The sequence below is a fragment of the Scleropages formosus genome, chromosome 16 (assembly GCF_900964775.1).
Source record: "Scleropages formosus chromosome 16, fSclFor1.1, whole genome shotgun sequence".
Classification (NCBI taxonomy): Eukaryota; Metazoa; Chordata; class Actinopteri; order Osteoglossiformes; family Osteoglossidae; genus Scleropages; species Scleropages formosus.
Window position 1 is genome coordinate 3,749,983 of NC_041821.1, and position 22,980 is coordinate 3,772,962.

The following is a 22,980-nucleotide window of genomic DNA, read 5'->3' on the forward strand; positions in this document are numbered from 1 at the left end:
CATTTAGTATCTACAGTGTTACTCAGCCAAGCTCTTCATAGCATCTCCATATTATTAAGGTGATTCAAAGCATAACACACCACTGTTGCGAGACACAAAAACCTCAGTATTCTGCTCTCAGTTTTATACGCAGCGATGATACGCCGCTCGGGACAAGTGGCATCACGAGTACCGTGTGCACGGTATGGGCCGACCTCGACAATTCTCAGGATTTGTATTTGGGGAGACAAAAGTAGGGAGTCGTTCACATCACATGTTGCCACAACAGTACAGTCCTTAAGGTAGAACATGTGGTTCCAAAGATCGTAAAACATATTCACAGTCCTTGGAGGGCTAACAGTCTGTTCTCTTCAGTGTCAGGCTAATATGTAAAGCAGTTGTACAGATGTCACTTAAGATGAGAAGGGCACTATGATGCTGGTGTAAAATGTGCTCTGATGACGAGTAGAACTGCCTTGGCGACACAAGTAGGTTGAAGCTCCCCTTGGACGCTAACGGAGGCCAGCTTGCCTTAGCGGCAGCGGTGCCTCTTAGCAATAGTGCTGTTTTTGTTCCGGCTGCAGAACGTGCGGAGGCATCGTGGTCTTTTTGTTTAAAATAGGTTTAACCCCAGCCACCCACCATATAACATACACACACACACACACACACACACACACACACACACACACACACACACAAATGCTCATGGAAACACACACAAACATGGCCCAGAGACATACAAATTCAGGCTAATGAACCCAAGCAGTTTCCACAGCAGCTGTCATAGCTCAGAGTGCACAGCAGACTTATGCTAATTTCTCATTCCTTAAGCATATTGAAACAACAAACAAACAAACAAAAAAAAAGTGAAGTCAGTCAAATCGGGATGTTAAAAGTTGCTTCTAGAACGGAACCCGGAACAATTCTCATGCAGCCATGGAGATGCCGGCGTTGACCTGGCTTCAAGCGAGAGGACGCCATGACACCCGCGTGGGCGACGCGCCCGAGTCGGGTTCCCGTCGATTCCAGAAAAGCACACTTCTGTCCGGCGTCTCCATCGAGCCAGCTGCGAATATTCTGGAGCCAGAGCGTTCTTGGCCCAGTTCGGGCCCCTCAGTCAACACGGACCCCTGCCAAGGCTCCCCGTGTCAGCACAGGCACCAGTAGATTTTCTCAGCATTTCATTTCGCCTCCAGAGATGTTTGTTTATCAAAGTGCGGCAAAGCCACTGCGGCAGCCATCCCTGTCAGTGTATTACCGAGCCTAAATCTACCCAGCATGCCCTGCTTAAGGTCCATTCCCTCAGCTTCATCCCCTCAGCAGTGGTGATTCAGAGGGGAGATTTTCTTCGGACAGACACAAAGAAGTAGACGCGTAGAATGTGGACCCGGGATACGACACTATGAAATGTTTTATTTGGTGTCGGAAAAAATATTGTTGAGAGTGCGTGGAGGAGCAAACCCATTACATATCGGGACGTTTTCCACTTCGGTTCGGCTCTGACGCCTTCCTGTTAGCAGGAGAAAACAGCGGGACCCCCCTGTGGATCTCAACTCGAGCCTTGTGGTCACAAGCCCCGCTCTGAATCTGCATTCCCGCTGGCGCGCGAATGGTAGGCCAGCTAACGAAGGTGCGCTTGCGCCGAACACAACCGCCCACGCGGACACATTTCGCGGCACGGGTGGCAAGTCAGGCACGGCACTGCCAGTCGACAACAAGCTGAAAAATGTGCGATGGTGCCCTTATCGCGTCCGCCCTCTGAGCTGCGAACGCTTCCTCCCCCCGAGTCCTGCTTACATTTCACGCCTGAGACAACACACAGCTGTTTAACGCACCTCACGCACCGATCAGGAAACACACTTCCCCTCGTTTAAACACACTGTTAAGTAACAAATGTCCAAACACAGTAACAAAAAAATCATTTTAATGTTTACACACAAGCGTACTGTATTTCCTGGAGCGGCGTCTCTCCCTGAGCGAGAGGACATCTTCAGCCAGCACTCTGCTTATGGCTGTGGAGGACGAATCGGCGAACGTGGGTGCAAGACAAAGCCACCTGGAGTGTGTGCGGCACATTCATCTGAAGCAGCAGTGCCCAGGCCTGCCAATGTGACACTCTTAACTGTGAGCTCACGACCGAGTGAAGTGACACAGTTGGGTGTGAGGCCCAGCGTGTTTGGGGCCACCCTACGGAAGAAGTTAGTAAATATTAATGAGGACCACAAGAAGCAAAGCGATGCCTGACATCTATCGATCCTAACATCACTAGCAGACAGAAGGCTACAAACAGACGTGTTTTCTGCTTCCTGTTTGCCTGCTGTTGTCAAAAGCCCTATGTAAATGTGAGAACGGCTCAAAATGCACGTTTCATGCAAGGATTTGCATACAATAATCTATGCTGAGACTGAGGCAGGCTCAGTGGGTGCGGCAGGGCATGGAGGTGGTGGTGGCAGGGTAGTGGACTTCCTCTGGGGGTAGAGGCACAGCTACACCAGGCTCTGCTGTGTGTGTGTGTGTTTGAAGGGTTTGTGGGATTCCTGCAGGGGCCGTGTCGGTCGAGGTGTGCTGCAGAGACCGATTTCCGAGTCAACCCCCCCACAGGCGACAGAGTGCAAGCCCTCGCGCCCAGACCCTGACTCCACAAGGAGATAAATTAAACACCTGACTGCTGTAAGCGCTGCGCACCTTGAGTCAGCCCGGCTCCTGTGCTCCCCCTAATATTACCGCCGGTCGCAATGTGCCTGTAATTTGATTAATTTGCAAGCTTTTAAGCTTAATTCCTCCTTCGAAATCCATTCATTTCCCTCCAGAGGGATCCACTGAAGACCTTTCTGCCGAAATTAAAACTTCAATTGTTGTTCTCCTGGATTCCTGTCTCATCTGCTTTTTGAAGCACCTGCTTATTAGTGCTAAATGCCTCACAGACCCTTTGCTGGGTCCAGACTACTTGAGCGCAGCAGAAAGTCCCAAGGAACTTGGCTGCAGCTTCTCTTCTTCACTGCAGTTTTAAAAATTTCTTAATACATTTCTTTGAAGAAATACAAAAGAATGGAAAGACCTTTGCCTTGCGGCTGAACACATCGCCTAGAGTTGCATGTGTGTGGTGCTTTGTGGCCCACGGTTCCTTCATTTTGCCGCAGTCGCACAATCAGTGGCAGATTATGAGAGAAGGGGGGGGTACAAACTGAGATTCCACCAGCATCTGTCTGCTACGAGGTCTGTTTGCTTATTGATGGCATCCATGTACTCGTCACTGCTTCCAGGGCTGATCTGCCCTATGGAACCCTTGTGCATCGCCATGCCATGGCAAGAGTAAGGCTATGAACATGAGCGCATGTGCAGTCTCAGTCTCAGGCCAGTATAAAGAAATGAATTGTTTAAAATGGTGACACTGCGTAACAGCAGAGGAGCTGAAGACCAGGCCTCTTACGTGAAGGCCACTGGTTTGAGTCTGAGGAAGACCCTTGTTGCAGGGTGCCCAAGCAAGGCCCTTACCTTAACCAGGGCAATTCCCAGGTGTGTAAACTGGTACATTTGGAGAGAATCACAATGGACTCTTACTGTGTGTAAAAACAATGAATCTGGTAACAGCCCAGTACAGCAGCACTTCTGTGAACAGCCGTGAAGCTGAGCAATTGTTGAATTTCCCCTTCCAAAAAAAACATTCAATAAATCCTTTGATTTATTAAAGCTAAAAGCTAATTAGTTTGCACACTATTTTTTCCAATCCCTTAATATATGAATCAAAAGAAGGACATTTTTACTTACAAACAGTACTTTCAAATGACCTAATTGTTAAATATTCTGGGGGTGCGGTGGCGCAGTGGGTTGGGCCACGGTCCTGTTCTCCGGTGGGTCTGGGGTTCGAGTCCTGCTTGGGGTGCCTTGTGACGGACTGGCGTCCCGTCCTGGGTGTGTCCCCTCCCCCTCCGGCCTTACGCCCTGTGTTGCCGGGTTAGGCTCCGGTTCCCTGTGACCCCGTATGGGACAAGCGGTTCTGAAAGTAAGTAAGTAAGTGTGTGTGTGTGTGTGTGTGTGTGTGTGTGTGTGTGTGTGTGTGTGTGTGTGTGTGTGTGTGTGTGTGTGTTAAATATTCTAATGCTGTGGATCTAGTCACATATGAAACTTTGCCATAATTCCCTAACATCACCGCAGAGAAAAAAGCACCAAACCCCACACACCTGACTGTGGTTCACATTGACCTCACGGTGACCACAGCGAAAGATCAGGCCCTTCGCTAAGATGTCACAGGAAACAAACTGAAAAAGTTGAGCATCTAAATGCAGATCATATGCTGACTTCCTGGAGGAAATCCTGAACCAGCTAAAAGTGGCAGAAGCACAAGTGTTTCAGAAGTCAAGGACATAACAAATGCAGTCAGTGAGTTACTGTGCTTAACCACAGCTGGTAGCGTAGTGGTTACAACTACTGTATATATACCCAAAAATCACGGGTTCCCCCCTCCCACCTCCAGATCCAGTACCCTTGAGTAAGGACCTTCCCCTAAATTCCTCCAGTAAAAATTATCCAGCTGTATAAATGGGTAAATAATTGCAAGCTTGTAATAACTGTAACCTTAACATTGTAAGTTGTTATGTAGAAAAGTGACAGCTAAATGAACAGATATAAACCACTTATTGTTATCAGGGTTGCAGTGGCCTGGAGCCTATCCCGGAATCCCTGGGTGCCAGACTAGGAGTACTGTACACTCTGGTTGGGACACCGATCCACTGCAGATCAATTTAAGTCTAATATTCATATCCACAACACTGATTTCTGACCGCTACTTGCGCCAAGGCTTTCCGGGTCCCACGATGTTGAGGAGTTAAGGTGTGGGATTAGCCTGAGAACAGATACGGTCTGACCACAGCCCGGCATTTCAATTCCGGGTTTCTCTCCATGCAGAGATGTGTTCTCCTTACACCTTGCTACCTGTTTCCACGTGTTCCCGGGGACAGGTGAGGGTGTCTCTCACCTCACCTAGATGCAGCTGTTGCACATGGATGTCGGCAACCAGCACCCTCGCGTTCCGCCCACAAGCAAAACAAAAACAAACAAGTGCAGCGTTAATGAGGAAAAGATTCCTGTCGAAGAGTGGGGAGATGATGCAATGGCGAAGCTGCAACGCGAGGGACGTGCCGGCTTTGTTCCTGTCAGATGAGGGTTATTAAACACCGATCAAAGGCGGGTTTCCAAGAGACATCTTTGTCTCAGAAGTACACTGAATACCCACCTCTCCACTACTGACACTGTCAACAAAGTGCACTGAACGCCTCTCGCTCCGCTGATGCTTCAAAGACTGCGGTGTGGCCAAAGCCCCTCAACGCAGCCTCTCGTCCCCGAAGCTCCGCACTCCAGCCTCTCAGCTCGCAAGTCAATGCGCCAAGGTGCACAACTTATAGCATTTTCAAGTCCCTCATTTCATTGTTTTATGAGTTCAGCTGTTTTTAAATTATTCATAATAATAACAATCATTCATAGTTCAGCAAAAATCATGATGTTGAAGCGTTACAAATAACCTTTTTGACTGATGATTTCTCCTATGCTAAAATAGGTTAAACTCCTTTGAACAGGGGCTCAACAGTCAGGAGTCTGGGTCTCTGAACGTTGGGCCACATGCCGTGTGCTCTCTCTTCATGAGAAATACCCTCTAGGTCTGTCAGACATGAGCCATCACACAGCAGTACAAACAGAGGAACACAAAAGTCAGACCGTAACGCACTCTGTGAACCATCAGGAGTTTTGACCCTGACACACAGCGAGAGCGACGCGACAGACATTAAGTCACCTGGACAACTTCATACTGACCTAAACTCAGAGAGCAGACAGCGGAAAGGTCCGGCAGAGAGCGTTAGCGCCGAGAGGCAAAGCAAACTTGGCTGATGACCTTTAGTAAAGCACAAAAATACAACCTGGGCATGGAAACAGGCGAATGACAAAAAAGGGGGGAAATGTTTCTCTTTTAATTGAACAGATTCAAGATGAAACTCCATGAGCAATAGGAGACCATATTTTACTCGTTTCCATGGGAAGCTGCAGGTGTGGGTGAACATATGTGTCGGGTCTTTTGTTCTTCGGTGTAGATAAAGACATAGGAAGGGACCGACACTTTATTCCCAAACACGAACATCTGCCTAGGATTTAATTATCAAATTCGTCATCTCACCAGAGTGATAATCAGAGAAGACGTCTATTCGGTCCTGAAAGGCAAGTTTAATCTGCTTGACAAACGCAGACGACTGTCAGAATATGAAAAGTTTAGGATGTAAAAATAGATTGTGGAAAGCGATTTGTTCGGGAAAATAACGGTGCCGCGCGAGGAACGTGAGGCGGCCCGACATCGTCGCCGATAAGAGTTCCGATTCAATCAGATCAATGTGGGACTCGCCCTTAATTGTGACTTCCGAGCGTATGAACGTGTCATGGCTACTTAGAGCGCTCGGAGGTCCGAGCAAAGCTGAAATGAACAGAAAACGAAAAACAGACAAAAAAATGCGTAAATGTTGCTGACGTTGGATCCAAGAGGAAATGCGGCGGAGCGACCGTTTCCAAGCCAATGGGCCCCTTTGGTGTCACGGTGCAGTGTCTCAGCGCACACCGTGCCTGCATGCGTCATGTTACATTCTGTAGCTGCCTAGTAAATCGTTTCTTCTCTCCGTGAAATGTGGCCCCCGATGAGGGCTCCTACTCCCCCTAGGGGGCGCTGTCCATGCGCCGGGCCTTTCGCTGCCCTTCAGAGCAACAGCGCCCGAGGAAGACGGCGCATCGCACACCTCTCGTCCGTCGTCCGTTATCTCCTCTAATAAACCGCGCTGAGGAACTAACAATGCTCGAAGCCGCACGTCCTCGGTGATTAATGGCACTTCGCTCGGCCTTTCGGTACAAAAAAAAATCCGGGGTTTTATTTTTCGCTTTCAAGGTTATTACTTCTTTTTCTAAATAAGTCAGCATGAATGAAATCCCCTGCAGAATTGCCATCCCCACATTTCTTTTTACATGTGTAAGAGTGCTTTACCAGAGACATCAGAGCACTCGATTCAAGGGCAACTGGAAAACGCTGAGAAGGATTTCGCGTCGGTCGCCTCTGATGGCGTCGAGCTCCGTATTGCGACCGCACCCACGTCTGTCTAGCTGTGGCACCTCTTCTGCTGGGCTTATTTACAAATTATTATCCCTAATTGGGGATCTTTCCTCCACGAGGCCTGAATGAGAAGAGGCGTCGCATCTCACAAGAGCGTTAGACAAACACGAGAGAGGACGCAGCACCAGAGCTGGAACTGCCTCCCCCAGCCTCGGCCCCCTCTCCACCTCGCGCTGCACCGCACCCCATTTTGCTCCCGTCTCTATTCTAATTTCATTCAGAGGCGACCATCTCTAAACATGCTGCAAGTAAACAATATTAATTAAAATGCCGTCTGTTGATCAATAAGCTCGACATTTACAGAGCCACATTACTTTCCCAGCACGATGGCAGAGAGCACATGCTTAATTATTCATTTCATAATTCTCAAAAGGAAATTCTTTTGTTGAAGCACACTGTGCTGCCCGTGACTCCTGGTGTCATCCACAAAACCAACGTTCCTATTTATCCGTACTGGTGGAAGCGCTAATCACATAAGTGCTGCAGAGGTATAGTAGCTGTTTTTAAATTTGGGGGTGGGGAGGGGGGAGTTGGTGCGCTCAGTTGACCTGCGCTAGTTCAGCCCGTGGGTTATTGGAGCGCAGCCGCTGGTAAAGAGGTGTCCGCACATCCGTGGTTGAGTCAGTCAAGGCCGGTGCGCAGGGCGCGATCGCGGTGAAATGCATGAACAGAACCTATAGGAACGCAGGTTGCGATCCAAATCAGGCAGCAGGACGTTCCACTAGAGGGTTAAATTACTCTCTGGTCTCGATCCAACAGCAACCCTCCAAAGCTATCTAGTAAAATAACGTTGAACATTAACAAAAATCGAGGGTCTGACACTCAGTTGCCGGCCGTCTCCATGAATCACCGTGTCGCTGTTCGGTGAAAAGCACCGGTCCTTCAACGATGTCATATTTCAGCCGGAGATGCTGCCGCTCCTGTGCCCCCCGTGGTTTATGAGCTCACATTGTGTTGCGCGTGGCCTGCGAGGGACATTCGGCATCTCCTCCCGGCCGGCGGCCCGCTTCAAACGATGAAGTGAGATTGTTTTGCGGATGCCGTCCTTCGCCGAGGAGCCTGCTGAAGATCACAAACTCGGCGGCTAATTAAAGGAGCGGGACGTCTCGGCTCTCCCAGCCGCTTAGGAGCAGCCTAATTTGACAACAAATAAATACACAGGGCAATTATTACACTTAAGCACACTAAAGACCCTAATGTGGACTGATTAATATGAGTGTGCAGTGAGGAAGCGCTCAGCTCTGCTATCTATTTGAGTCGCTCTCTGTTTAGAGGAGGCATTTTTAAAGTAAATGAGCCCGTGCTCAGGGGAGCGCAGATGCCGCGAGACATTAGGAAGAACAACCGCCCGAGAGCCGCTGCGGACGGCACGTGAGGAGAAACGGGAGCGGCGGACCAAATCTGGGTCACGCCTGGCAGATACAGGCGCCGCCAGTGACATCATGCGGTGGAGACGCAGCCTGGTGCGTGGCGTGCGCCGGCCTGGCGGTCAGAGTCGCGGGGGGGTGGAGCCTGGAGACGAGAGAAGCCATCAGAGGGGTGTGGGAAAGAGGACCCCTTGTGCCCCTTCCTCCCTCAGTCTTAGATTTCCGTCCTGGCGACTGCAGCCATAGCGCGTCTCCCTCTGGCCCACAGAGGAGTGATCAGAACCTGTCACTCTAGCACAAAAACCTCAGCTGTTTATATTTACTGGTTTAGCTGATGCTTTTCTCCAAAACAACTTACTGTGTTAAGTCGCTAACAATCATTCACCCATTTACACAGCAAGGCAATTCCACTGGAACAATTTAGAACCTTGTGCAAGGATACTACTGCTTAGAGGCGGGATTTGAAACAGCAACCTTTTGGCACAAAGGCAGCAGCTCCGTCCGCTACGCTACCAGCTGTCCCGAGCAAAGGGAGACGACGTCGGTTTATCGGCCACGGACCCCGATTCACCGTGGGCTTAAGGAACTGGAACCTGAGTGCTGCTTCTTACTGCTGTGTGTCACTCACAACGAGTGAAAGTACACTTGTAGTGACTATTCAGCTGTGCGCTTTGCTGGAAAGTCATGAGACATAATACCTGTGAGAGCCCACAACAGCTCTCTGGGACGCTTTACCGTAGGAATTTAAAACACAGCCGTAAACAACACTAGTACTACTGCACTGGACCTGCCTCATATGAGCTGCCCAGTCGCTGAAAATGGCAGCGTGGAAACCCCAAACACCGTTTTGCCCGTAAGAAGGCGTCGATCTCCTTGTTGTCGGCGTGCGCATTAGTCATGTTGCACGTTGACTGTAAACACGGAAAAGCGCAGTCTGTGTATCTGCTGGGCAAAATGAGAAATTAAAAATGTTTGTCAAAAGCCATCTGTTTGCTCACATTTTGTCAACAGCTGAGAAGGTACAAAAATAACAGTGCTGCTGCGCGGTAATTACACACGTGATCCCTGCGTGAGGAAGGTAAATTTTAACGCAGCCCAAGTTAACGTACTTGTGAGGAGGCCTCACCTGGAAGAGAGCTAAAGCAAGTATGGCAGGGCAAGGGTCTGTTTTTTATGTACCCACCTGGGACGAAGCGATGTGTGGGGGCGGTTCTCAGAACCACGTGGAACATTTTCAGTTCGGATCCCGAAATCAATGCGTCAGCCTGCGTGCGTGCGTGCGTGCGTGCGTTTTCCGCCGCGTCTGCGGTGACATGCTCACCACACAGAGTGAGAAACCCCACAGCTAGTAGCATACTGGTTAGAGCTGCTGTCTTTAGACCCAAAGGTTCCAGGCTTGAATCTCACCTCTGGCTGTTGTACCCTAGACAGAGGTACTTACCCTAAGCTACTGCAGTAACATTACCCAGCTGTATAAATGGCTAAATAAGCGTAGGTAGATTAACACTATAAATCGCTTTGGACAACAATGTCAGATAAATATAAACCAGTGCTGTTGCTGGGGAACTAATGGTGTCGGTTGTTGATAAGCGCTGGCACTCAGACCAGCGGCTCCTACCTCCCGGAAAGTGGCCGAAGAGTCCCCGGGCCCGGGATGGAGCTCTACGACTGGACACCCATCACGGTCGGTCCATGTCCTCAGTGGCTCCATTGTTTACCAAACGGCAGAAGGTGAAAACGGAATTTGCTGAGCTCTCCGTGTTGTAAACAGTGCTCAAGTTCACACTGCAGCAGTATGCAAATGCAGGTGCGTAAAGAATACGTGTGTACAGCATACAGACACTTACCTATTGATCCATCCGCCTGTGCTGGATGGACGTGTGTGTGTGTCTGTACCGCATTGCTAAATACGAACTAGCGGCCTTTTACAGTAACAATATCAAAGAGAAAAACAGGAGGAAGAGCAATAAATGTAAAACCATGAGTGACACACTAGGCTGGACACACTAGCTGTAGGTATATAGACACAGGCTGTTTATCAGCAACAGGCGCTGTCTGTCGATTGACTCAAATCGAAGCTGAACAGGATGCCCTGGAACAACGGACAGGTGTTCTCATCGGATACGGCACCTTAACCGACACCTGAAAAGCGCTTCGTTCCCCCTCACCCCCCCCCCCCCGTCTCTAAGGATGGGGTGCGGCGCACGTAGCACTGAATGATATTCACAGACCCGGGTGTTCCGACCCATACCGCGTTTACTCTGCTGACTGTGCGCCCAATGCGAGGAAATGCGTGATAACAAAAGGATTCTCGCGTAGCGGGGGAGCCGTGGTGATGGGGGGTTTCAATTAATATCAGATGTAGTCATGATTCTGGGCACACACACAGGTGAAAACAGCGTGTCGATATGAGCGCTACAGGCGGCTAAACCGGAAGGCCTGCCCTGGAGCTATTCCACCGGCTCTCGCCGCAAGGAGACCCCCGCACCAGTGAAGACGGGGTCTGCGTCCTCCTGCCTCAAGTAGCTGTTGAGGACAGCGCGCCCGCGTTGCCTTGGCTTCCTGCTTCCAACAGCCGATTGAAACGGCACAAAAATGGAATGGAAACGGTTGTGCAGAGATCCAAATCCAGTGGCAGAGTCACGACGCCTTCGACTGCGTCCAATTAAATTCCACCTTCACAAAGGAGAAACACGTGAAGATCGATATCTAAAGCAGGAGGGAGAGATCCAGTCCACTCAGTTATGTGTGATGGAGAGACAGACAGACAATAATATAGCTGGTGGTGTAGTGGTAAGCACTGTTGTCTTTGGACCCAGTAGTAACAGGTTTGAGTCTCACCGCCTGCTGTAGTACCCTTGAGCAAATTACACACACACACACACACACACACACATTACCTGAAGCTGCTAACCCCAAGCAGGGTTGTGGTAAGCCAGAATCTAACCTGGCAACACAGGGTGTAAGGCTGGAGGGGGGACACCCTGGACAGGATGCCAGTCTGTCGCAAGGCACCCCAAGTGTGACTCGAACCCCAGACCCACCAGAGAGCAGGACCTGGCCAAATCCGCTGCACCACTGCATTCCCGATTTGAGCAAATTACTTAGTATAAAACTGCTCCAGTAAAATGACCCCTCTATTAAAAAAGGGTGAAAAAAGCTGCCTTTTAGTACACAGCAGCAGTGTGGCAATGGAAAAGGTCCAAAGAGAAAGACTGAGGAGGCCAAAGAATGGCAGAGCAGAACAACAGGCTGTTCCTAGCTGCCCTGCACCCTTCTGGGGTGTGAGACCCTGGTGGTAAACAGAAAGTGGAGCTGTTGTTCCTCCCTCTGTGCTGATCAATCCGTCCGCTTGCCTGCAGGATCTCGAAAGCCGCCTACCCTCTACCCCCATCCATCAGAGGCAAACCTGGCAGATGCGGGCGGACGAAGTCCCACATTAATCTTAATAGCAAACTGTAATTAGGGGCCAGCGGTAGGAACAGACAAGATGCCATAAATAACCCCAAAGCAGAGGCTGATGAGGTGGAGAATAAAGAAGCCTGTCTTTTAATGGCCTATATAGCAGACGCAAAGGCCTCTTGTCAACGAGGGTGGTGGTTTGCGTCTTTGTTTGCCGTGTTTTCAATTAAGTCGCCCGTTTCGAAAACAACCTTGTGTGTTTCAGGGTTTATTAATGTGTTCACAGAGATGCTTTTTTCCTCCGAAAACCTGTCTGACACATGGATGGATTCTGCAGCGTGAAGTTTCATTTCCATCACGCCAGCACAGCGCTTGCCAATTCACTGTCAAAACTTGATTTTAGAATAATTTCTCCTGGGTATTTACCCGTCAGCTTGGTCTCACACTTTGTGCAGGAAGGCCATGCCAGTCAGCGTACGATGTGCGCTGGCTCAGCGCTAGTGACATCCATACCAAGCATTGTGCTGTGATGAGCACCTCAAAGCCTCTTCTCAAGGCAGAGAGAGCCAGCTGAGGAGGTCTCAAGCTCCCTGGAAAATCTCCTTCTGAATGACTCCAGACGAAAGACTGAAATGATGGAGCACAGAGAGAGGAGGCTGAAACCAAGTTACTACAGAGAGCCGTGCTGCTCGCACTTGATGAAAAAGCATGGAGCTCAGGAGATCCAAAGTAGCTACTCTTGGTGTTGAGAAGGTTAAAGGAAACCCTTGAAGAAGTCAGGCTTTTCAGTCACGTTCCCAAAGGGGGCAACCCCTGGACGTACTGGAGGCTTTACATCTATGGCCGTAAAATGGGGCCATACGGTTCAAGGCTGGAAACCTGCTCAGGGGTTGTAATGGGGCTCCTGCGTGACTCTGGATATGTAACACACACAAACATAAACATAATTGGAGTTCAAAGGCATTCTTTTTTCTCCCACACTCACAAAAATCTCAGCATTCTCAAAGTTTTAGAGAAGTCATCGCTCACCCGAATGAACGAGCAGCGTCCCCTCAACGGGGAAAGGACCTAACACAGAGAGTGCAGGGGAGCTAAATGGATTTTCACGCAGATCTCCACACAGATAGCGAGTTCAGCGCTACGGCCTCAAACCTCCTCATTATTAGACAAACTCACGGGAAAACAAATATCCTTCAGCTCAATCAAACTGATCCTCTTTCTCGCCAACTCTTTTTTTAGAGACAAAGTAAAAAAAAAAAAATGGAGGAGAAAAAAAAGGAGGACTGTGAATAATGATCCATTGACAAGACAGGGAAACTCATTCATCTCCGTCAGCCTCAGTTTATTTTCTCATTACTGCACCCAAATGTTCTGGGGACTTCTAATTAAATGAGATAATACACTAAATGGCTCACAAATGTCCTAATGACCATCAAGGAGTTCTCCTTATGAGAGGGTCAGCTACACTTGTTTACTGCAACTTTTAATCAGTGCATGTGCACTTGGCTAAAGCAAATCATGTGACCTTTACAGAAATAATACAGTGTGAGCTATCTAACAGTGCGGGAGATCAATAAACTCATTCTCACTTCACTAATGGGCACTGGCTGCATTTCTGTTGCAGTAAAACTTCAGGTGACGCAGTCTTGGGATCATCAACACGCTGGAGCTCGTACGCTGGTGGTGTAGTCGTTACAGCTGCTGGCTTTGGATTCCACGGTCACAGGTTCAATCCCCACCTCCAGCTGTAGTACCCTTGAGCAAGGTACTTACCCTAAATTGCTCCAGTGAAATTCCCCATCTGCTTAAAGGGGCAAATAACTGTAACCTTAATATTGTAAGTTGCTTTGAAGAAAAGCATCACCTAAATGAATAAATGTAAACGCAAAAACAGTATGTGTCTCTTATTCTTGTGTTATGCGAAGGATACCACACACCGGTACACCAAACAGAAGTGGAAAGTAATAATGCACAAAGGATAAACTGAGTGACTGAACAGCTTTAGTGTACCGTGTCCTACGTCTGCATCAATCAACTAAGGGAAGCTCATATACAGGTGAAAGCGTACGGTCCACGTGACTGCACACGTCACATGACCATGACTGCACGCTCTGTGGACAGACTGCTACCCAACTGCTGCACTTTAAAGCATCTAATAGGTTCTTGAAAGGCATTTAGTGCGGCCACCTCGAGCTTCGGCCGCTGTCCAGTCGCTCCAGTTGTCTTTAACATGAGGAGGTTGTCAAAAGGCGAAGAGCGAACCAGTTCATATCCATGACAACAGCCGATGGACCAGCCATCGAAACCGGAAGGGAAGCCGTGATCCTAGAGCCTACTGATAGTGTTTGACGTGGCTGCCACTTTGTTTTGAGTAACTTCAAGTGACAGCAGTTTGGAGCAGGGACTTCTATCGGTCAGTGCTCACGGGCTACCGCTCTTACCGCACCATATTCCACGCACGCAAACAAATAAACCAAATGGACGTGTTTTGCCCTCATCTGCTACAACCTCATTTTAAAAAGACTGAAGTATAAATTGCATCATAAAAAGCCTCATTCATTGCCAAACTGACCCTATCTTCTAAACAAATGTATCTGCAACAATAGGAACTTTAGTGACACCACGCACTCAAGGAAAATTAATGGTTCTCATGGGCAGAATTTCAGACGGTACTACTTTGGACTAATCGCGACAAGTGACATTGTTGGATACAAGTTCGATGTCTTCAAAGTCAATCAATGGGACCCACCCATCGAGTCCTACCCAGAGGTTATTACATACATGGTGGATAATCATGCTCCTGACAATGAACCAGACTTCATCTATCAGATAAGCATTTCAGGTTGACACAAAGCAGATAAGTCTGCAACAGCTACTGATACGTCTGTATGGTGCGTGGGAGGTGTGTGTGGTTGTGGGGGGGGGGGGGGGGGGGGGATTGGAGCAGCTCTGATTTCATTTCACATTTCATATTCTTTGTGCTGTGCACTTCATGTTTTTATCAGATGCACAATGCATAGATGGAGGAAACGTATAGTAAATGTACGAGAAAAGAAGACGGAACAGATGTACATACTGCTGTCTTTCTGCTGGCGCTTGGGCTTTTCTTGGCCTAGTCAAACGTAACTCTGACTGTGACTGTGAGAGTGTCCTGCAATGGATGGACACTCTGTCCAAGGTGTTCGCTACCCTACATCATTTCCTTTTAAGTTGAGGCACCAGGACACAGCACCGAAAGAGGATGGATGGACTGCTTGGACAAGCAATTGTATACGGGGACTGAAGTGAAAAAAGCCTGAAAGACTGCAGTCCTCAACAGTTGTCCGAGGCCATCATAAGACCTCTCTGTGGCTTCAGATGTGTCGGTCACAGCCATTCAAGGCTTCAGGGATGTTCCCAAACCGTCAGCGTGTCAACAGGAGTGAAAACGGGGCCACAAAGGCTGGCGACGGCGAGGTAGCCCTTGTTATAAGGGCTTATCTCAGTACGTCGTGTGGACCAATCGCCAGCACAGTTTCCTCCCATGTACTGCCGTCACCTATCTGACACTTTACTGCCGTCACCTCAGTAGCAGCGGCGTTAATAAAAAGGAAACGGGGACACAACGGTTCCGGAAGCATTTTCGTCCCGCGGGACAAGCCGAGCCGTCCAAGTCGTCCATCCCGGCCCTTTCGGTGTGACACGCAAGTAAATCAAGTCGAGACGTTGCTCCCCATAGGAGGACGCGTGTGTCTTTGTACGGGGACGAAGCGAAGGCCATGCCGTGGCGAGCGCTTACTGCTGGTGACACGCAGAAGACACGAATGGATTTATGCTCGCGACAGAATGCGCTTCAGTGATTGCTCTGAGTTGATAACGAGTCATGATTACAAAACAGGCCTAATTTGTGTCATAAACAAACTGTTTACATTGATTGAAAGTGTTTTTTTTTGGAGACCCGCTACAAGGAACGCCGTGTCTAATTACAGCATCGCGCGCAAGTCTCAGCTGACGCCTTGCGAGGAGAAATATTGAAATGGGCCTCGGCTGTAAAAAGGGAAATTTACCTGCGATGGAACAAGTACTTGAGTTATAAAATAGCTATTTTTTAGCAAATGACACAGCCGCTATGCAATTGTTACGCGCCCAAAACCTATTACAGGGAAGAATTGAAGCTCACCCTTGTGTCAAACTAAGTTGTCTCACAAAATAGCCCCTTTACACCTAGTGACATGTCCAACAAGACCCATTGAGGAAATAGCTTCTTTACCCGCCCCTCTCTCCGTGGACCTCACTGACAGCCGATTCCTTCTGCTCTGCGAGAGGGAAATTCTGTTCACTTCTGCACTGTAATTTGCTTCGAATAATATGGTGCTTCGTTCATTGATTCCCGCATCCTCGGTCTTAAATATCTACAACAATGATGTATTGCTGCTGCACGACACGCGGGCGCGTCGCAATTACTCTGCTTGCCTGCCTGCCTGCCTGCGCTGTCTTTTCCGGCAAATGAAAACAAAAACACTTTCTCATGTGTTCCAATTTCACGGAAATGTCGGTTTCCTCCCAGTAAAGTTCAGATGGGAGAAAAGATATTAGATGAGAATAATGCTTGTGAAAGAAGCTGAAAAATAATTAAAAAAAAAAACTGGTTTCATATCTACAAAACCAGAGCACATCACTTACTATAGCTGATGCCTTTAGAAAAGGTGCGCACTTAGGAGGTGCAGTTTTACCGCGTTCTCCAATGTGGCCACAATTGGAGTTCCTTGAGATTCCTCAAACCTCCCTCAGCCTCCAGCCCCCAGAAATGAGCTCGAGTGAGAACAAACCCTCCGCGCCCTGCTATTTCCCTGCGATCCCTGTCATTTATGCTTGGTGTCTGTGTAACACGGCGAGGAAACGCGTCTTCTGAAGCTCTTTATAGCCCGAATTTTAAAAAAAAAAAAAAAACAGTGCACAAAGTTTGAGAGTTTGCTCAGCACATTGCTACATGCCATGTGTTTTCATTACCTTTCATTTCTCTTACTGCAAAACCCCAATCTGCGCCGATCTGAAAGCTTGGGTAACCCTTCGGATTTTCTGCCCAGAAGAACAGTGAATCGGGTCCCGAAAACACCAGGAGAGAGGCAGGACTGCTCAAAGAGGACCTGCATCTTTTGAAGTGCTGAAGCAGAAACCCCCCCTGCTGCTCTCAAAATGCAGGCCCGTCTGTGTTTTCGTTCTTCTTGATGTTTTTTTTTCTTCTTTTTTTTTTGCTGCTGCTCATGAGGAGATATGACCAAGCCAGTTTCCAGGGCTCCTGCTGCGAACATCTGATTTTCATTTGATGGAAGTGGAAAAAAAGTATAAAAGGAAAACCGAGGACGCATGTAGGGAACCACACGCGACCAGGTGGCGTAACTGTGATCTGAGACTTCTGGAGACTCCCGGACCCTACGATGGACGGGGCGGCCGTCTCGCCATCGCGCCTTTGCCCGGCCGGGCGTCTTCACCTGGACCGCATCCACTCCAACGGCCACAAAGACACGGCCGCAGAAGCGCGGAACGGAGGGTAGCCCGCGTGAGCCGTCTCCTTGATCCTGCCCGAGATCTGAAGAGAAACGAAAAAAGACTCGAGCAAACAGATGAAATCAGAGCCATCAGCGGAGCCGACACGCCGGGGAGTGACGCTCGCACCTGAAACTGCGGTAACTCTTTGCGTCTTGGTGCTGTGCTGGGACGGCTGCTTGTTCCAAATGCACTCCTGCGAGGGGGTCGCAAGCGCCCACGACTACAATCCCAGGTTAAATACTCTGATCCTTTAATGGACAAAACCGACGCCTGGAGGAAAGGACTTGTAATATAATTCTGGTGCTTAGCTCCAAAACGACTCAGAATGTTACCTTTTGACGGGAATATTTTCAGTGGGCCAATTCAGCTCATGTGCCTATCGCAAGGGTACAGCCGCAGGGCCCTGCAAATTAAGCCCTAAACTGTCACGCTACCTGCTGCTACGGTACATGTGACTTCACGGGGCTTAATGTCATCCAAGATGGTTCTATTCCTCTTCTACCGGAGACAGAGCCTTTCTTTTTTGATCGCTCCAAGTCTGCGATGCATCACATATACAGCAAAAGTGTTGCTCGGTTAAAGCCTCAAGGACTCATCACTGATGGAAACATTTCCACTCGAGACTTTCGCACAGCTACCTCGGCGGCCTGTTTGTAACATCGCTCGCCACGCGCACAGCGCGACCTCAGCGCGAAGGATACGTCAGCTTCTGACCCGAGCGGCTTCCAGGCTGAATAATTTGGAACACACGACACCGCTAAGTGCCATCGAGCCGCAGCCTGGCTGTCAAGCTCAGCGTGGTGCCCGACGGCCCCTTTAGTGTCCCACCTCTATAGCCTGCGAGGCGAAATGAAACCGTTGGCAGCCGAGCACATTTTTCGGGACGATGGGCCATCTGCTGATCTCCACAGGCCGCTGTCGGCGTCTGGCAAGGACGAAGCCAGGGTGCGATCACGCGGCGTTTCGGGGACAGGGCCGGGCGGTTCGCCACGCCGGCCGAGGGTGGTCGATGGTCGCCTGGCGCGGGGGGGTGGGGGGAGGACAGAGCGCTGAGAGCACAGCACAAATGGGCCGTGGTGCTCACAGGACCTGCAGCGATAAGGTAACAATGAGCAGACCCATGCAATTATCCACAAGAAAGGGAGGCGGAACAATTACTGGGAATCGAGACAAGAACCCTGCAGCGGAAGCTGGCAAAGCTGCTCACCGTGGTACAGCCGCTGCGGGACGCCCTATCGAGCCGCTCGCTGTGGTACAACTACTGAGTGACGGCCTATCGCGGTCACTGGCTGGGATGAGGCATCGCAAATTCTCTCATTACCAAAGACAATATTGTACTTTTGTTTCACACAGCGATGTTGTCACCCAAAGTGTATTTCAACAATTCACAACCAGGCTCGGCGGGGCCCGAAGCCCATCGCAACACGGATTTCGGTGCCGTCTCCTTGTCACCGAGGGATTGGCGTGTGACCGTTTCGGAGCCACTCGGGCTGCAGGTCCGCTGCGCACTCTGTGCATTTGGTCAGTGCGGAGCAGCAGGCAGCCCTTCCTGTGGTGGTCCTATAGCTCCGTTGAAGGTCTCCTCTCTCTCTTTAATATATTCATGCCAACAGTTCCGTTTGAGAATATTTAAATACATATTCATGAAGGCCATAAATATGCTTGCATTGCATACATTAATGTTTCATTGCCATTCAAATACAGCACCAGATCCAGGAAGATATGTAGTTTCCTTCTTCCCTCTGCCAAAAGGGCTACATTTACAACAATCATAAAAGTCTTATTAGTTTAAACTAATTTGATTAATGAGCTGCTAAAGCCATGAATCAAGTGAAAGGTTATTAGACCATATAAAGAAAGGATACTCGTACTTCCATCTGCAAGAGTAGAGTGGTTTCTGCTCGGAAAAATCTCATGTTTATGCTTTATAAATGTTTCATATCAATTGCATGTGCTTTTCCCACTAAACCTTTCCTACGAAACCGTAGCAGTGCAGAATACACGTACGTACGTACACACACACACACACACACACACACACACACACACACACACACCCCAAACCTGTGCAGACCCATAAAAACAAACAAAAGAATAATTAAAGCTATTGTCTCCGATGATCCCGTAACCTCGCAAAACATAATGAGGAAAGTCTCTAGAAACGGTCCGTGAGCAGAACCGGAGAGAAACACAACAGTAGGACACTGGGAACAGGACGCAGGGTCAATGAGCCAGAGCTGCGATGGATAAATTACCGCCGTATTGTACAGAAAGGTAAACATACTCCGAGCGCCGTGGCAACAAAACGGCTGGATAACTTCATACTGCGAAGAGTCGTCGCGCGCACACCTACGACCACAAAGCTTGCGAGTCCCATGGAGAAGGACAGGGATGTTCTAGAAGCTGTTTTGACTTTTGCCAGGCTGGGATGATGCCAGGATGAGCGGATTCCCAAACGCGTGCCTTTAACTTGTACCCTTGGTGTTCGCTTCTCTGTGGATCTGCTACCCGCTCTCACATCAGCGCCACATAAATGTTCACATGAGGGGAGGCAGGGAAGGAACACAGAGTAACTGATCAAGAGGACTGAGCGGGAATAACAAGAACTGTGACCACTCATACCATTTATCATTTTAAAAGCTGTATTCCATCATTAGGGTCTCTTCACTGACCTCTTTGCATGAAAGATAAATGCCTTCGCCTGTCAAGCTCGACTCTGCCCAGACACCACGCTCCAGCAATTTGATAAAAGCTTTCGAGAATTTTTCAAAGTATAGCCTGGTACCTGTGGTTCAGTGCTATGCAGCCACAATGCTATTCTGCAAGCATAACTAATGCACCGCTGCACATTTTTCACTTACGCTTCCAGTACTGTTGGCATCCGTGTTCCTGAAGCAGATATAACACGTCTCCTGATATTACAGGTGTTCCAATAAGTGAGATCCTGGTGATGGTGGAAAACCATAGCTGGTTCTCTAGATGTCCTGAGACGTGATTTGCAGCACTCTGAAACCCATTTAGAGACACAGGACTTACAGTTTTTTACAATCGTGCTCAGGTGCAGCGTGTGCTTTGCACCACCTGGACTGGCGACTGATGTCCATCTCGTGTCACCTTTCCTAGGAATGTCCAGTCTGTACGCAGAGGGACGGCACACACTGCCGTCCGCTACAACTGGAGCATGAACCGAATCCAACGCTAAACCCTAAAATAGGATTCCAACAAGCCTGCGTTCTGCAAGGAGAAGTGTGCAAAATTATTTTACTTTCTACTTGCATACCAGAGGAAAGCTTATTAGCAAAGTGGAAGAAAACTCAGTCTTAACTCTTCTATCAGTCTCCACTGGAACAGAAATAACAGAACAAGTAATGATCTACCGAAACAGACCACCTGACTTTCAAAGTCAGTTCCAACATAAGCAAAATGACATATAACTACTGTGACACTCAATATTCCCTTTCTTTTATTTGTGTGACTGACAAAAAATGGCTGTTGACCTCAAGTGATCAATTTGAAATTGCTGTTACCGATAACTTGGTTCAGGAGGGCTCTTGGAAATTTACACTGTTTGGACAGGGAAAGTAAAACATGTAATGATATCCTTAATCACTGGGTTTTGCATCACTGGGCAATAACCGTAGAGTTAATGCATGATTCATATAAACTGATTTACTAGGCTTTGCTGGGTTTTGTACGATGCACTATATTGCCAGTCAGTCCTGTGCACTGTTAACCTGTCAAAAGACTAAAGATGTAGTCATCATATTGCAATATGCCTATCAAAAATAAGACAATGCACCGGGTCATATCCATGTATTGGAGAAATAATGCCTGACAGTCGATTGCTGCCATAGTAGCTATATTTCAGTGTAGCGCAGTGACAGGTTGGTGACAGGAACACAGGAATGTAACATTAATTCTGTACATATGCTGTGCAGCTCTGTGTATTACTGTGCTCCGTCTCTAATACAGCAGGCAGAGTGAAAGACTCTGATTTATTAAGACAGCAACATATCCCACGGAAATGAGAGACAATGCCACTTGTGGGGAATAAAAACAAGAACTAATGTGAAGAAAACACCAGAGTACAAAGGGTGACCCGAGAACCGCAGACAAGCACCCGAATCAATGTGGGTTTCGCACCATTCAGACTTTGGTTCGCGCTCCATCCTCTGCAGCATATGCGCTTCGCAGAAGTAGACTGTGGCTTTTGCAGCCAAGTGGCAAAGAAAGAAGCAGTTTGAGAGCTCTTGCCCTGGACACGTACCTGGGCCGCGTCCTGCGTCTTCATCAGGTGTCTCTCCTTGTAGAGGGACCACAGACCCACGTTGGGAAGGAACACGAGGGCCACGGTGAAGAGGAAGGCCATCTGCAGCACGCGCTTCTGGCGCCGTTTCATCGTGGACCGGAGCGCAGGGGTTCCGATGAACACCCGTGGGTTTTTTTTCCCTTTCCTTTTATCCCCCCTTTTTCCTCCTTCCCACGCGTTTTAATTCCTCACGAATTGCTGCACGAGGCACGCGAGCTGCCTTCCACGAGAACTCCTGGCAAACTTTCACCTGGACAGGAAAACAAACCAACATAAATAAATAAATAAATAAATAAATAAATTTAAAAAAAAATCACGAACGCGCCTCCCGGCAGAGCTCTTTCTTTCACTCACACAGACACAGACACGCACACAGGTGTTCCGAGAATCCACATGCTCCCGATGTCATCGCAGCAGCACGCGGCCGAAGACGGGAGGACAGTCAGGAGGATGAACTGAGGAAACGCAGCGAGAGCTGAGCTACACGCGAGACGCACTGAAACGCAAGAGGAGAGACGCGGCGGGCAGGCGGACGGACGGACGGACGGAGCGGAGACACACTGACTGCCCGGCCACAGCGGGAGGAGGAGAAGATGCCGAAAGATCCGATGCTCTAGGACGACTATGAGAGGCACAGCGGGCGCGACCACGACCACGATCGCCCTCACTCATCATTCACGCTCTTCTCGCGGAGGGTCGCGGGACGGGCAGCGCGAGCAGGAGATACTCACAGCCACGGCTCACAGGCATGTCGCGCTCCGGCTGCAGTCGCGCGACTCCCGCTCTCTCCACCGACGCCCCGACGACGGTCCGGCCGGAAGTCACGCATCGGCCCCGCAGCGCAGCAGCTCGCACCCCTCTATCCCCAGCGACTCGCGCACGGGGGGCTCTCGCGGAGCGACTCGGGAGCACGAGAGACCCTCCTCGAGTGCATTGCCACGCGCGGAAGGAGGCGTCATCCTCCTCCCCTCTTTCTCGGACGCGCGCGCGCGCGCGCGTTCTCCGCCGCCCCCCTGCCCAGGCAACCCAGCCCCCTCCCCCCCCCCCGCACGATCCCGCGTTTCGGACGTTGCGAAGCACGTGTGACCGACTCAACAACCCGCAGGCTCTCGCGCTCGCGGCAGGAAAGCCGCGCGGTGCAGCTCGTGAACGCGGGGCTCTGCCGGGGAAGAGGACAAAAGTGAACGGGACGAACAAGTGGTTCTCGGTGAGCGGCCAGTGATGGGAAACACGCACGAGGAGTCACCACA

General features: G+C 49.5%; 1 protein-coding gene across 1 annotated transcript in view; it reads right to left on the reverse strand.

The window, feature by feature from the left end:
- galntl6 (polypeptide N-acetylgalactosaminyltransferase like 6) overlaps positions 1-22,756 on the reverse strand; it is a 113,645-nt gene extending 90,889 nt beyond the window's left edge. Inside the window, exons 1-2 of the mRNA XM_018735934.2 lie at positions 22,462-22,756; positions 21,689-21,980 (exon numbers count right to left, since the gene is read on the reverse strand). Of these exons, the coding sequence (XP_018591450.2) occupies positions 21,689-21,820 (132 nt within the window). The 5' untranslated portion in view covers positions 21,821-21,980; positions 22,462-22,756. The remainder of the gene's footprint in view (positions 1-21,688; positions 21,981-22,461) is intronic.
- Between the last annotated feature and the right edge of the window lie 224 nt (positions 22,757-22,980).